The sequence below is a fragment of the Phoxinus phoxinus genome, assembly GCF_949152265.1.
Source record: "Phoxinus phoxinus genome assembly, chromosome: 18".
NCBI lineage: Eukaryota > Metazoa > Chordata > Actinopteri > Cypriniformes > Leuciscidae > Phoxinus > Phoxinus phoxinus.
This window is the reverse complement of record NC_136893.1, coordinates 22,208,982-22,225,932: the sequence shown is the minus strand read 5'-3', so window position 1 is coordinate 22,225,932 and position 16,951 is coordinate 22,208,982. Positions and strand designations below refer to the sequence as shown.

The following is a 16,951-nucleotide window of genomic DNA, read 5'->3' as shown; positions in this document are numbered from 1 at the left end:
AGTATTGTGAACGACACCTGTAGTCGGGTTGGCTTAATTACACATGGTTGAATGGTATTAATTACACATGGTTGAATGGTAGACCTATTTTAAACTAGTAATAGGTTAAATAAATTAAGTAACAGAACAAATTTGGAGTAGTATTCACTATATTATGCGAGACTGCAACTGCATTATTATAGTTTAGATTGATCAAGCAGCTGAATCATGATCACCTCCGCGTTGCAGCGCGGCAGAGCGACGCGAGAGGGCGCGCTCGTCTAAAGCTGTGACATCACTGCGAGCACGGGTCACGTGACTGTGCCTTCACACATACCCAGACCAGCAGCTGTTGTTTTTGTTGATGATGGGAATGTCCTTCATACACGTGTTTAGGATTGAAGTAGAAAGAGGAAGTCTTGACATTTGGGAGCGAGATCTAATAGGAGAATAAGACGGTATAGGTTTATGTCGTACAAAGAATCGTGCTCCGCTGCATCCATGTTGGTGATCTCCTCTTCTGGGCTTTGAGTCTACTTATTTTAGGTTACTATATATACCACCCTTCAAAAGTTTAACATTATTCAGCACAGATGCATTAAATTGATCAAAAGTGACAGTGAAGACATTCATAATGTTACTAAAGATTTATATTTCAGATAAATGCTGTTCTTTTGAACCTTTAAAGAATAATGGGGAAAAAAAGTGTCCTGGTTTCCACAAACATATGAAGCGGCACAATTGTTTTCAACACTGATAATAATCAGAAATGTTTCTTGAGCATCAAATCGTCATATCTAATGGTTTCTGAAGGGTCATGTGACACTGAAGACTGGAGTAATGATGCTGAAAATTCAGCTTTTTTTTAAGGATTTGTGATTTTTAAGAGTATGTGTGTATAACAGCTATTTTAGTTGTCATCCTTTTGGTTGACTCTAATTGCAATTGTACATGTTCAACTTTCTGTATTATATAATAATAATCAATTATTAAAATACTACTTAAAGTAACACTTAAATATCTATTAGTTAGTTTCATTCATTTCAATAGATGCTGACTAAAGGGATAGTTCACCCAAAAATGAAAACTATGTCATCATTCACTCACACTCAAGTTGTTCCATAATATATATATTTTTCCATCCACTAATATGGAAGTCAATGGGGTTTGGTTACCAACAACAACTGCTTGGTTACCAACAACAATCAACTGTTTGGTCACCAACATTCTTCAATATATCATCTTTTGTGTTCAGCAGAACAAAGAAACTCATACATGTTTGGAACAACGTGATGACACTAAACGACCAAAGTGAACTATCCCTTTAAGGATCTTTACACACTGTTATGTTTGTGTATTTATGTTGTTGGCTAACTGAATGTGTTTTTGTGGATGTGCTTGTGCGCTGTAAGATCACGGCCAGTACGGCAGTGAGTTTCGTCATGATGTTTGTGAGGGGTGTCCCGCGGGAGGGGGAGCAGGTGGAGCGGCGCCCCAGAGGACGGGCCGGTTGATAAGGTGATCTCAGAGCCGTTGGGTGTGATGAAGAGAGCGCACAGACCTGCGTCTCTCCTCTCCTCCACCGCTTCACAGAGCAACCTGATTTGTTTACGTCCCGAGCCTAAGAACACAATTCAAAATCGCTGCTTTCCCTCGCGCTCGGTCGCGTCCCGTGTCAGTACCAGCCTGTGTGAGTGTCACAGACAGATGAGCCGCCCCGTAAGAGGCCAGCGGAGGGGTGTGTGAGCTCTGCGTGTTTCCAACCTGCTGCTATTAATACCACCCGCCAAACATAATCTGCGGGACAGGTTATCCTCTTACGTTTGTTGGCAGTGTCCATAGTAGCATGTTAGGGCGAGAGAAAGGTTTGTCTTGAATGGTCCCGGCCCAGCGACTGCTAAAACAAAACCGACGTAGAAAGCACAGTTTTGTTTTCCTCCCCTCTGCTTCACTTTCGTTTTTCTTCCTGTTCTCTCGCTCCGCTCGGCTTGCCAGAGGGCAGGCGCTCTGAGCGCCCGTGTATGTGTACGTCCCGGCGGTTACATTAGCGCTGATCTTTCTCTGGAGCTCTCATCTCATCTCATCTGTCTGTCCCATCATGAACACACTCCCTGCTTACTCGGGAGCCCGGATCTCAGGCTGCTGGTCTCTTAGGGCAGATGGAAGGTAAGCCTGATAACTCACTGATTTTTATAATTTTTTTATTTTTTATTATTATGCATCTTTGTCTTTTTCTCCATCCTCAAGTGTGTTGGACGCTCTTGAGTAGTTTATTAAGCAGTTTGCACACTTACTTGCAAATGCATGTTGAATGCAGGACTTTCAACTTGCTCTGTTTTTACAAGCAAATTTGCATCAGTTTTCTGAGTTTATCTGCTGAAAACCTCAGCGTGCGATTGGCACATCCTGTCATATTTTGAGGTTTGCTGTTTTGGTTACAATTTATATTAGCTGTCTTTAATTACACTCTAAAAAAGGCTGGGATGTTTTAACCCAATTTTGAGTCAAATATGGACAAACCCAGCCATTGGGTTAATTGCCATTTTTGATCCAATGTTTGGGTTTGTCCATATTTGACCCAAAATTGGGTTAAAACAATCCAGCATTTTTTAGAGTGTACTATGTGCTTGCATCAAAAATAACAATTGGGTTACACTTTGTTTTCAGATATCCTTGTTACAGTGTAATTATACAATTAAGTACTGAGTAATAGGCTAATAATTAACTACAGGTATAGGCTTAGGGGTTGGTTTAGCGTTAGTTGCCTGTAATTATGCATCATTTACTGTTATTACTGTAGTAAGTACATGTAACGTGTAACAAAGACACTGTAAAATAAAGTGTTAACAATAATTGTTAGGTCCAATGCACTTATTGTGTAGATTATATTGATGTGGGATTCAGGTTAGGACAGGTTTGGTGATATGTGTTGGTTTAAGACTGGGAAAGGGTCTACAGTGTCATTATAAATGTAATTACAGAATTAATTACAGATGTAATTACTTACAGAGAGTTTTGGATACTCTTTATTTTAAGGTGACGTAGTAGACGTCAAATAAGTACTGAGTAATATTATTCAACTTCATGTACTTACTAGGTTATAGAGTTACGCATAATTTACTGTTTTTACAATAATAAGTTCACTGTATGTCGTAACATGTAACTACATCACCTGGTACTGGCAGATCTAGATGAGATTAATATTTAAAAATTATTTTGTACCAGCTGCCATTGTTTTTTTATTTTTAATTATTCTAGGTAAATTATTTATTGAAGTCCTTTTTTTCTTCCTTTCTTCTTGTGTGTTGTGGTGTTGTTTATTCTTTGTATGGTTGTATGATTTGCTGCTGGCTGTGAAACAAAATTGCCCCTTGGGGATAATAAAGTTGACCTTACCTTACCTTAAAATAAATTGTTACCGATTTTTTAAATATAAGTGTAATGTAAAAATGTGGACGTACACAATAAGTGCATTGTATCAAATTATTAAAGCCCCCCCCCCCCCCCCCCTTGTAGTCAATCATTTTATCACTTAAAGGGGCGGTTGATCATGATTTCACTTTTCTAACTTTAGTTAGTGTGTAATGTTGCTGTTTGAGAATAAACAACATCTGCAAAGTTACGAAGCTCAAAGTTCAAAGCAAAGGAAGATATTTGTTTTTAAAGAAATTACTTTTTTAAGGACTACAACAAACGGCTGGTGTGACTACACGACATTCCTCCTGGGTTAGTGACATCACCAACCCTAACATTTACATAAACCCCGCCCCCAGAACATGATTTATGGATTATCATGACAGAATATGCTAATCAATAACTATAAAATACATAAGCTACCTAAATTCAACTAACCATTCAGAAATGTCATGTTTCTTCTACATATTGTTACTTATTCTTGAGTCTCTCCATCATTGTCTGACTCCAGTTTGAACATAAAAGGCTGAAAGTTTTAGAAATTTTCAGTGTGTGTGTGTGAGGTACAAGGACACAACCTGTTGAAGCTCCGCCCTTTTTGCAGCAGCTCATTTGCATTTGAAGGGACAGTCACTAAAACAACGCGTAACTTTAACATGCTGTATAAAAATATCTGTGGGGTATTTTGTGCTAAAACTTCACACACACACACACTCTGGGGAACATCAGAGATTTATTTTACATCTTGTGAAAATGACATTATACCACCCCTTTAAATCTCATCTTTGATCACCAAAATTACATTTTTAAACTTTTTTCCTGTGGAAATAATTAATTAATGCCAAAATAGCTTGAATGTAACTCTACACCCTTGCCTGATTTAGTATACACGGAACCATGAATATGCAAATGAGCCCCGCCTCCACTCACTCGCGCCAGCTCAGAGATCCACTCACTCAACTTTAAATGCTGCACAATGGCAAGTGGAAAAACTGGTTTAATTCAGCCATATATGATTGAACCAGAAACGGATTCAGAAGAAGCGGAAGAGTGAATTATACAGGCTCGTCTACAAGTCGATGTATCAGAACGGTGATGCTTTTTATGAATCGCTCTCTACAACGTCGGACACATAACGGTAATTAATATGATTAGCCTTTGTCTTGACTACGTTATCAAACAGCAAATGTGCTGCTAATGTCACACAAACCATGTTCTCGTTCTCCATCTCAGAGTCAGACATCTTCCTTCTAACAACCAGCATCCTTAGAAACGCTATGAACAACTCAGAACGTCAATCGAGAAACGCACAGTTCATCATAACATCGTAATATACATCAAATACATAATTCACCCGCTATATTGCTAAAAGTAGCAGTTTTTTCATATCAACAGAAAAATATACATGGATAACCTGTCTTCTCTTGAGACTCCCCTGCTTCAGAGCGGTCACAGTTAATGATATGCCTAAGCCCGCCCCCCTCGAGACGTGATTGGTTACAAGTTAGTTTCTGACGTCATAAACACCAGCGATTTCAAACCGCATTTTTGAGACGGTCTTCACTGCAGTTTTAAAGAGAAAATACTCACTAATTTGCGCATAGTTTGTCTGAAAGCATATTAAAAACACCACATAGACATAAAAACAACATTAAAAACTTGATTTTCACCACAAGGGGTCTTTCATTTAAATATTAGTACATAGTAGTTAAAGACGCGTTATATATAGTGAGATCATCAACACAGCTGTCGCTGTCAGGTCTCTCTGCTTGCTCTGTTTTTACAGGCAAATATCCATCAGTTTTATGTATTTGCTGAAAACCTCAGCGTGCGATTGGCACCTCCTGTCAGGGTTTGATTTGTTTTCTGTTTGCGGTTTTTATATTATGAGGTGTTTTACAGTGAAAATGTTTCATTAGTAAACTGCACAATAGTGTATTCTCATACTGTCCTCAAGTGAACTTGTGATGCGAACCAGAAGTTGCTGATGTGCTGTCGTTGAGGTTAGTGTGTGTGTGTATTTTTAAAGGGATAGTTCGCCCAAAAATGAAAATTCTGTCACATTATTAATCCTAATGTTGTTTCTTCTGTGAAACACAAAAGGAGATGTTTTGAAGAATGCTCACACTGCTCTGTGGCATCATGTGACGTATGAAATTTGGTAACACTTTATTTTAGAGCGTCCTTGTTATGTTACATGCACTTACCGCTGTAATAACAGTAAATTATGCATCATTTCATGCAACTAACCCTATTGTAAGTACATGTAGTTAATATCTCTGTATTTTAAATGTATAATTTTGGCATATAATTATATATTTCCGCAGTACACATATTTTTGTATTTTCCAACCTGAAAAGTATGACCCACGTGAATCGTCAATCCTATAAAAAACTGTAACAAAAAACGGGTCCCAGGCACTCAGTCAAAATAAAGATGAAGAGAAGGAAGTTAAAAAGCCTTTATTAAATATGGCTTAAATCATAATAAAAATTACACGAGCCAACATGTTTCGACCAACAAGTGGTCTTCCTCAGGGCAAGGTGTAAAAAACTGTATATATAAATATATATATAAAACTGTGTGATGATTAAAATCGTGAAATGGCCTTAAACAATTATTCAATAAACTCCAAAATGTTATGTTTTCGAATATATTTATTTATCTCATGCATGGTTTGCTTTCAAAGTGGCAAATGTGAGTAAAAATCAGCACCCATTGCCCCATAACTTTTTTATGAATATTGGCAATGCATTGTTGTTAAAGGTGCTGTATGGAGTTTTCAGCGGCATCTAGCGGGGATGTTTCTGATTGCAACCAATACGTTTACAAGCGAGTGCTCGTGCGCGTGCTTTCTTTCGTTTTTTATTATTATGTGGAGTTTGAGTTGGAGTCTGTGTTGTGCTAGTCGTTTCCTAGTATTAGCAGACTCCATGTCATAAAGTTGCAGTGTCATCGCTGTTGAGTGCAAAGTCAGTAGACGAGACGAGAGGCTCTGGAGTTACTGTCATTTAACATTTCTATTGTAAAACTGTTGTAAGTAGCTAACATTTAATATTTGACATCTTACCTCTTTTCTATTTAACGGTTTAAACTGAAGCATCTCTCTGGAACTCATGTTCATCTTCTGTGAACAGTAAAGCCTTTTCTTTGATTTGATTGGTCAATGACTTTGACGTCGATGAACGCTGTTAGAAGACTGATGGTAGATGGCAGACCAGCCTAAAAATGTAACTTATAAAACTTTTGTCATCAAAACAACAAACAGAGCATTGTGTAATGGAGTGATGCAGACCAACATCAACAATATCAAATACTGGAGAGACGATCTGAGCAGTTGTAATTTAGGGCTGCCCCAACTGGACATTTTCTTAGTCGACTAGTACTCGATCATTTATGCCATTAGTCGACTTATCGCACGTTTTTTTCATTTTAAACATATACTTCATACAGATTACATAATCAGAGAGTATTTTTTTCTGATTTGAATTGGTTTGTTTAACAGTAGACATGTCAAGCTTTCTATAGAAATATTTCCTCATGTCTGTGAGGCAAGTATACACTGAGTTTCAGTTCATTTTTGTGACACGCTCCAGTCCACGGAGACAGAGAAGGCAGAAAACGCATCCTGTTTGTTTTCTGTTTTACATTTTGTTGTTATTGTGAGTTTACTCAAGTAGACCCTTTATAGTTTTGAATGATGTATTACTCAAAAATGATTGAGTATTTTAAGTTGTTTCCGCTGTTGTCAGGAAAATATGCAAGTGATCACGCTGTATTTTTGAAGTGCCCACAATAATATGGGCTCTATAGTCCATATGGCTAGTGCTATTAGTACAGATTAAAGTTTTTCACTGAAAATCCTGCTCTGGAAATTGTGGTCACCGTTCACTTTCTTTGTACAGATATTTCACTGTATAGAAGAAAGTGTATTGAAAATTATTACTGTCATTTTATCATTTCCTTGAAGAGAAAGACTTTGGCTGACTGGTTTGCGGTTTCTGAAAAAATGCAAGTGCAGAGTCCACTGTTTGCCATCTTATCTCTTATCACTCTCTCATGTGGTAGCAGGCCAGATAAACTAGAAAGATGATCCAAGATTTCTATTCACGCAAACAGAAACTCAAAGGCATACTCGGCACACAAGACATATTTTCTGCCTAATAAACTTGCTTTATTCTAGATTTACCAGTTATAGTTGCACATGTGAAGCAGGCTTTGTATACCGAGGTATGTAAGCATGTTTAGGGATTACGCAGTCATGCGTCACTTGATCTGACTGGCTTTTTTATACAAACAGATGTTTAGTTGAGAGTAGGTACTACTATTTGTTGCTTTTACTTAATGGACAAGTACATGGACTCATCTTTTGTGGACATCTTGCGTTCTCGGCTGCTTTAGTAAGTATTTGTCTCTAAAATCTAAATTTTTTGCTGCTTATGAGCTCCACAGCTCTCACTGCAGTGAGTCTCTTGTAGGCGTCCACCAGTTTTACCTTGTATCTCTTTCGTTTATTCGTGACTCATCGGTCTTTCCAGAAATGCTTTTAGAAACCAGAGCATGTTTTCATCAAACTAACTGCACCATTAGCATAGTTGGCTTATGCATAATGACATTTTTAGTCTCACTTTATACAAATGGTCATTTTACAGTGTATTTATAGAAGTATGTACCTAATAATTTACATTCATGCATTTAGCAGATGTTTTTATGTAAACAGAACACAAGCAGGAACATAAGCAATTTATCACAGAGCAAGAATAGTAATGAACGCATGTAAATATATACTTAATATTTTATTATTTACATGAATTATATGTAATTTGGGGACTGAAATCTTCTGTATTTTTTTTATGTGATGTATTTATTAGGCTTTTAGCAGTTACTTTTTATCCAACTTACTTTCACCGTTGTGTTCAAAGGCCACTGAACCAGGCCTTAAAAATTTGGTGCATGATATACAAGATTGATCGATTTGAAGTGTGATACAATGTCATATTGAAAAGCCTATACTGTATCATATTTGATACTTGAAACATGATCAAAACTTTTATGAAAAACCTGATCTACCTTTTGACCATGTAATTGATCATTTATACTTTTTTAGCTAGTAAAAGGCTGACTTATAATTGTAAAAATGTCCACCTTCAGGTCATGGGACGTGACGGATTTGTATAAAGTAAACGGGAGTAACTTTTAAATTGACTTAAACTTTTATAAAAGCCCAATGTATGAAATATTATATTTAAAAAACACATATGCAAAGTTTTTTTCATATTATGTCTAAAGGTTTAATAAACTTTTCCTTTTAAAAAATCAGATTTTTGTTTACTATTATTTTATATATCCGACTACAGGGTTCAATTTAGTCTTCAGAGAGACTTCGCCCACACGGTCTTCTGATTGGCTGAGTTTTCTTATTTTAAAAGGTCGCGTCAAATTGCTTGTCGGAACCAGGTCCTTTGGGTTATCTTTAATTGTGCCATGCTAGTGCTACCTCTGGCCATAATTATGTTTTCATTATTATTAACAAGGTAGTATTTGTTTAGAACTTGTTGATCAAAATGAGGTCAATGGCTTTGTTTGAGCTCAACTGTCATAACAGTCATTAAACATGACGATAATCCAGTTATCTCCGTTTCATTTACATTACAGCTAACATGTTTGCGGAGTAATATGGGGTTGTTGTTGTTTTTCCCAGAGGTTGCAACATGCTACAAAATTGATGATACCACGTCCGTTATCAGATCTTGACATATTTTCCTCATTGAAATAGAGCTGTATGCCCTGTTACCCACATAGTTACATTTATGCATTTTGCAGATGCTTTTATCCAAAGCGACTTACATTGTATTTCAAGGTACAAATTTTACATTCTTATCAGTTCTTGTCAGTTAACTTATCAGTCACTTATCACTTCTTATGTTTAAAGCTAGTAAATAGGTTGGGGCGTTAACCGTGATGGCCACCGAGTGAACTGGGGACTTTGTACAGCTTGCGATCAGGAAGTCAGAATTCACACAGGAAACAGCAGGAAGAGGCTTCTCTTGTTCACTGTGTCTTATTTCCTCTTTTCAACAGTGGAGGTGGCGAAGGCTCTCTGGACAGGCTCCTCCCCTCCGTCAACACCGGCCTGTCGCCACGGAAACGAACCACCAGCCAGTGCAAATCAGAGCCTCCGCTGTTGCGGACCAGTAAGAGGACCATCTACACCGCCGGACGCCCACCCTGGTACAATGAGCACGGGACCCAGTCCAAAGAAGCTTTTGTTATTGGTCGGTATAGTAAAGCGTTCCAGGGAGAAAAAAATAAATTAGTAGGGCTTTTCACGCTGTGATTAACCCCGGGTTATCATCGCTTTAACCCCTGCTTTTAACCCCGGGTGAAGGAGCGCTCACACTTGTAATTTAGAAGCGGGTTAGTGTCGCATTTTACCCGGGGTAATGAAACCCTGATCTGGAGCAGGGTTAGGACTGCTTTTGCGCTGCATTGCAATGCCAAACTTGCGCTGTGTGAAATGATGCTGTGTGAATCGCTACAGGCAGCCAATCACATGCCTCAGAAGCACAGCGTGTTGTATAAACAGTAGGCTATGTTTCAACGTTTGAAGGGGAAAATGTCAAATGGTGACAGAAACTTATAAACTTGATAGTTGGCTACGAGGATGCGCAATGCTAGAGCCTTTATGTAAACAGGTCGCATGCTGTGTTTGTCCAATCAAGGACACTGACTTCGCAAATAAGGACATTAGGAGTGTACAGTGACACATCAGCTTATGAATACCCATGATTAATTGTTAATCCCGGGTAAACTATGAGCAGTGTCAAATGTGAAGGATAACACAGTGTTCTGTTTAGCCAGGCTTTAATGACCCTGGGTTAACTAGATCAAGTGTGAAAATCCCTATTGTTAACTCGTTCACCATCATGATCATCGCCGACCATCGTCACATGTCAATTTACTGGTCTTTTTTACCCATAGGGCTTTGTGGAGGCAGTGCCTCAGGCAAAACAACAGTTGCGCGTAAAATTATCGAGGCTTTGGATGTTCCTTGGGTCGTTCTTCTCTCAATGGATTCCTTCTACAAGGTAACGCCGACATCTCATTGTATATCTCTCGCACGTTAAACATTCATGCTACCTACTACAGATATTAGTGACATGTTTTCTGGGAAATCACACCCATATCTGTGACAGCGTTAAGCTCTGTACACCGCAATAAGCCATTTTGGGGAGTGCCACTTTTTTACAATAAGACATGTGATCGTTTGCTGACATGTCTTTTGTGGGCAGGGTTTAGGAGAGAGGGCTTATGGGTGAAGTAAACCAAACTACAGAAATTAGCAATATGGCTGAAATTGCTCTTACAATTCCATAGCAAACCTGAAGTTATACAGTACATGAAAAACTGACCCGAATGTGGTCCAAAACCAATGGTTTGTTTGATATAATCCATTAAGTCTGTCAGGCAGCTTGTGGCTTCACAGCACCCTGAGGAATCTCAGAGCAAACGCCTCTCAGATCCTCTCCCGTCTGCCAGAGGAACATCTCAGATGTGCTCAGGTGTGCAAATTAGAGGCCGCTAAGACGACAGCGTTCTCTCTACATAAACTTTAAACGTGAACCTGTGAGAAACGCTGATGCCGCTCATGTACGCATTAAGAATTAATTCTATAGTTATGCAAATTTGAATATATGTGTGCAGGTTTGTAATTCCCTACAAACCAAGCCTTAAACTACTTGTCTGACCTTAACGTTTTGATAAAGAATTGTATCACTTCGGGGTAGATACGCGAACCCGAAATTATCCCGACAATGCTTTATCTGTAGAGTGGTACAGGGATCCTCCATAGGGAGAGGATAGATGGCACTTCAGCACTGCGTTGTCATCGGGTCCAGGCGAAGGTCCTTCGTCAGATCTGGATCCGGCAGGCTGTGGGAAAACCGCGGGATAAACAAAGACACTAAAATTAGCGTAGATGCCATTCTTCTTATGATGTAACGAGTACATCAGGATTTTTGGGAAGTGTTCCCAGTTCCGGCTGACCTAATCTATGCAGCCTAACATTGAGTTATAGAAGTCTATAATGCATTATGTGAATGCTAGGCCAAAGAGATGTCTTTAATCTAGCTTTGAACTGACAGAGTGTGTCTGCTTCCCGGACAATGGTAGCAAGATTGTTCCAAAGTTTTGGTGCTAAATAGGAAAAGGATCTACCGCCAGCAGTCGATTTTGATATTCTAGGTATTATTTTGGGCTGGAATTTTGAGATCGCAATAGACGTGAAGGACTATAATGCGTTTAGAGCTCGCTCAAGTACTGCGGAGCTAAACCATTTAGTGCTTTGTAAGTAATCAGCAATATTTAAAAATGTATACAATGTTTAATAGGCAGCCAATGCAGTGTTGACAGAACGGGGCTGATATGGTCATACTTCCTGGTTCTGGTAAGAACTCGAGCTGCTGCGTTTTGAACTAGCTGTAGTTTGTTAAGCGTGCAGGGCAACCACCCAGTAGAGCATTACAATAATCTAGCCTTGAGGTCATGAACGCATGAACTAATTGTTCCGCATTTGTCAATGAGAGCATATGGCGTAATTTAGATATATTTTTAAGATTGAAAAATGCGGTTTTACAGATACTAGACATGTGACTTTCAAATGAAAGATTGGTATCAAAGAGCACACCCAGTAAGTAAGCTGTGTTAAACAGTCAGGAATGCGAATGACCCTGTCAGGTGGATCACAGCAGATACTATAGACTAGTTAAGCATTTGTTTAAACCGCTCACCAGCTGTTCTTGCATATCTGAAGAGAAATCATTACATTTTGTATGAGAGAAATAGGCCAAATAACACCGCGAAGGAAGTAAATGTCCTGTGTATGTGTACGTGTACCTGTGTGTAAATGTTCCTCCTAAATTTAGTTCAGCTGGTCTTAGCCGTGTGCCCAACGAGAGGAGGGGGGTAATAACACCACACACTTCATTTACTCAGTAGTCTGGCACTGTCTCTGCAGGCAGGGTGGCAAAAACATTCAACTTGTAACTTAAGACCGAGAATATATCCCTCCAGGAAGATTGGAGATGTTTTAATATGTTCTCTTGTCTGGAGAATAGTACTTAATGCAACTCGTATACAGAGAGTTCATGCTAGGATTCATGAATTTAATTATAATTAAATACAGGGTTCATGGAAAGATCAGGCAGTTCTAAAATTAGTACAATTTTAAAAAGTCATGGAAGTTGCAATTATATATTTTTGATTTGTTTTCAAATATTTTTTAACTAGTTTTTACTTTTTGATTGCCTTCACAATTTTTAGCCATTCTTTACTAAACAATTTTTAAAAATGGAAACATCCTTATTTTTAAAAATCCAAAATGACTGGGAATGTATTAATCAAAAGGTCTGAGCGCAGTCAGTGTCTCTATTATTTAAAGTCTGTACATCTGCTTTATTAGTAATATAATGCACTACTGTCAGCAACATTGTTTTTATGTTTTTGTAAAGTATTATGTCATCACCACTGTTATTACAATTTAAAATATTTACAATTTAAAATAACTGTTTTCTTTTTGAATATATTTTATTTTAAAAATGTAATTTATTCCTATGATCAAAGCTGAATTTTCAGCATCATTACTCCAGTCTTCAGTGTCACATGATCCTTAAGAAATCATTCTGATATGATGATTTGATGCTCAAGAAAACTTTTTTTTTTGTGTGTGGATTCTTTGATACAGCATTTATTAGAAATGGAAATCTCTTGTTTATAAATGACTTAATGCTAAGCAATCGTTAAATGTCACTTTTGATCATATTTAACTTAAAAAAATATATATGTTTATTAATTGCTTTTTGCTGTCATTATATTGAAGTATTAAGCCACTCATGGCTGTGTGTTACAGTGATTTTACCATAGTTTACCCCTTTGCGTCATGTCTAACCTGTGGTAAAAGCACTGTAATGCACACTCACGGCTTATAATATTTAATAAGTGTCTGGCTCAAGGACAGATCAACCCTTGTCTGGTTTGAACCTACAACCTTCCAGTGATCAGCCTTGCTCTCGAAGCACACCGCTGGCAGATATCTGAGCTGAAGTCAGAGGTGTAACTTTGAGCGTCTGTTGTGACGTGTTTCCTGCAGGTTCTGACGGCCGAACAGCAGCTGCTGGCTGCTAATAACGATTACAACTTTGACCATCCAGACGCCTTTGATTTCAGCCTGCTGGTGCACACACTCCGCAAGCTCAAGCAGGGCAAGAGTGTGAAGATCCCAGTGTATGACTTCACCACACACGGGCGGCAGAAAGAATGGGTGAGTGCAAACGGGCGATCGCGTGGAAACTCCCGGCTTTGACCTTCCACTGATTTGCTTGAAAAGTGTCAGGTTTATGTAAATGATCACTTTTGGGAAAACTGTTTCATGGGTTTAAAATGGCAAGGTAATTTAAAAAAAAAGTGGCCAACTGCATTATTAATCAATTTTTTGTTATATACAGAAGAGCGCATAAAATACAGTTTAAGTTCTCCAAATGAAATGTTGCTGGTTTACCTTCTCTCTACTAGAAACACACTTAAAGTACACAAAATAATTATACATAGAATACCTAGCATATTTTATTGCTTGACTTTTAATGGTTGTTTATCTGTTTCAGAAAACAGTGTATGGGGCCAGTGTGATTATATTTGAGGGCATCATGTCATTTGCCGATAAAGAGCTGCTGAAGGTAAACAACTGTCTTTCATAATGTGGATGTTAATGTGGATATCTTCTCGCTGAGCTGATCTGGAGCATCATCTGTCTGTTTCTCAGCTGCTGGACATGAAGATCTTCGTGGACACCGATTCTGACATCCGGCTGGTACGGAGGCTCAGGAGGGACATCACAGAGCGAGGCCGCGACATTGAGGGAGTGATCAAACAATACAACAAGTTTGTGAAGCCAGCCTTTGAACAATACATCGAGCCCACGATGAGACTGGCGGATATTGTGGTGCCACGTGGTGAGAAAGAATGAGCCTTTACTCTAAAACAATCTAATATAGGATATACTGTAGTGTATTATAAAAAAAAAAATTTGATCTAGTTGTAACTTTAATTCAATTTGCATACAAATGCAGAGTACACTGCATTATGGGATTCATTTCTACCAGTGGAGAAAGCGTAATGACTTGGATCACATGTGTCTTGATGACCAATCACATGCATCCATGAAAAAAAGGCTTCTGGTCTCCATCCCTGCTTTTTTTTAATGACTTTGAAGGCTTGCCTTAAAGCAGCTTTGTTAGTGATGTTGATTTTGATTCCTGTGCTCATCTCCTGTAGGTGGCGGCAACATGGTGGCCATTGATCTCATAGTGCAGCATGTGCACAGTCAGCTGGAGGAGGTAAGCACACATATTGAAAATATTTTCATATTTAGCATTTAAAAGCAATCAAGGCCACTGGGTAGATGATGGTCCCAATCTGATGCACCATTTTCATCATGGTGGTTCTTGGTTCTCATGAATTTCAGGTGTAATATCGCCCCCTTGTGGAGGATATAATTGACCTATAAACTAACTGTAGACCAGTGGTTCCTTTTAAACACGAGACGTTTTCTTCACACACTGTGTGAGTTGCAGTCTGACCCGTTTTTCCGCACCCTTTTGATTGACAGGATACAATCGGCCCTGATCATCGGCCGATAGCCAATAGTGAACATAATTGCTTTTATCCGCCGATACCATACGTGCATCTCTAATTTTAAGTTATTCCCCCAATATTGCAATAAATTTCAGGAAAAACTTAAATTCTTAATCTTTGTGAGATATTAACAAATGTATCCTGTATAGACCTTATTCACAGCAGCGCCATCTTTGATTTTTAGTGGGAATGAAAGCGAGGCTGTGAGGGATAGACATTCATCAGTGGGTTGGACTGTTATTTAATGCGTTTATGATTGTTCTGCTGACGAAACACTGCAAAATAAATATATTTCCAAGAAGATTCAGTAGGCAAATAAACTGAGCTGTATAAAATAAGTGATCTTGGAGCTTTATACAGCATTTTACAGCAAATGCAATCGAAAACACGTTAAGTCTATCCCTCAGAGCCTCACTGTCCCACCCGCCATGGCGAATAAGGTCCATAATTCAGGAATATACAGCCTGTTTATTTTTTATTCTAACATTGACCTTCATCGTCTCCTCCTCCTAAATGTTTTTTCTGTGATATATTAGAGCGATAATCTGTGTGCGCTCCTCATGAGAAGCCGTTTAATTAACGCTTGTGCGTTTTGGATTTGGGAATGCTTTGTAGTGGACTAATATTTGACATGTCATGTGGTTTGTATCACTGACTGTAGTTTTGAACAGCAAACGATGCTCCTCATTTTCAGGCCTACAGGGATCTGTGTTTCCCACAAAATCCAAACAGTCGCCCTTCATAAACTTCCTGGCCTTTGCCTGTTTTGTTTGTTTAATATTTTGATCAGTTTGATTATTTTCACCCATCAATAGGAATGTAATATACTCAGCTCCCTGAAATTACTCCATGGAATCCCAGATTTCCAACTAAAAATCAGCACAAAAAAAAAGTCACAGATCTTATGTGGGCCTGTTGATGTTCTGTAATACTGGTGTGACACGTTTTGTTTGACCTTGCTTCCTCACCGCACTGGATTATTCTCTCCATTTCTGCCCCCCCCTCCCCCGCGGTGGCACAGCGTGAACTCAGCGTCAGGTAGAGTAGCTCTGCTCATCGTCTTCTCACTCGCTGTCACTGTCTGCACAGAAGTTTCCCCTCAGCACTGATCTGGGCTTAGTCCCGACTATCACATTCACTAATGATAATGATATTCTGAGCAGTTACTAATGCAGAAAAACACTGGCCTCAGATCAGTCCACGGGGACACTTGCACAGCCTATTATAACTGTCCTCCTCCCAGCATGAGGGCATCGTCCTCCTCCTGAGCTCTGCTGCACTTCCTGTGGGGACCAAAAGAGGGCAGCGTCTCTTTAAATTCACTACCAATTGTCATATTGGCCATTATGGGCAGTAGTGTGGGTCAGTTTTCACATGATAAATCAAATAAGTTTGAATATCATGAAAACACATCTGTGATATTTCACCCTAAAATCCAAAAATTATATTATTTTTCAATTTAATTAGTTAATATTATGTATATACTAGTATAGTATTAATTAATATTTTAAAGTAGTTTAATTTTTATTTTTTTAGGTAAATTTGAGTTAAGTTTTAGTACTTTTTTTGTTACTTTAGTTTGGTACGTTTAAAATTTAAATATAAAAATAAATATTTAATACTTAATGTAATTAGTATTTTATTTAATATATATATATTTTCAATTTTAGGTTGAAATTTTAGTAATTTCTGTATTTAGTAAATTCATATTTATTATTTAAAGGGTTAGTTCACCCAAAAATTCAGTAATTACTCACCCTCATGTTGTTCCAACCTCATTTTTGGGTGAACTAATCCTTTAATATTCAAATATAAAAAATAAATATTTTATTATTTGTATTCTTTTTTTCTTTTAGTTTTAATAATTTTA

General features: G+C 38.2%; 1 protein-coding gene across 6 annotated transcripts in view; it reads left to right on the top strand.

Annotated features, from left to right (window-relative positions):
• The window catches only part of uckl1b (uridine-cytidine kinase 1-like 1b), a 32,950-nt gene that overhangs the window by 676 nt on the left and 15,323 nt on the right, over positions 1–16,951 (top strand). The window contains exons 1-8 of one of the 6 annotated variants that reach the window (XM_079589715.1): positions 1,781–2,145; positions 9,475–9,668; positions 10,375–10,481; positions 13,541–13,711; positions 14,052–14,123; positions 14,210–14,399; positions 14,722–14,783; positions 16,103–16,119. In XM_079589715.1, the coding sequence (XP_079445841.1) occupies positions 2,078–2,145; positions 9,475–9,668; positions 10,375–10,481; positions 13,541–13,711; positions 14,052–14,123; positions 14,210–14,399; positions 14,722–14,783; positions 16,103–16,119 (881 nt within the window). In that variant the 5' untranslated portion in view covers positions 1,781–2,077. Of the gene's footprint in view, positions 1–1,780; positions 2,146–9,474; positions 9,673–10,374; positions 10,482–13,540; positions 13,712–14,051; positions 14,124–14,209; positions 14,400–14,721; positions 14,784–16,102; positions 16,120–16,951 lie in introns of those variants that run through there. The other 5 variants (XM_079589713.1, XM_079589714.1, XM_079589716.1 and 2 more) reach the window with 5 other exon arrangements.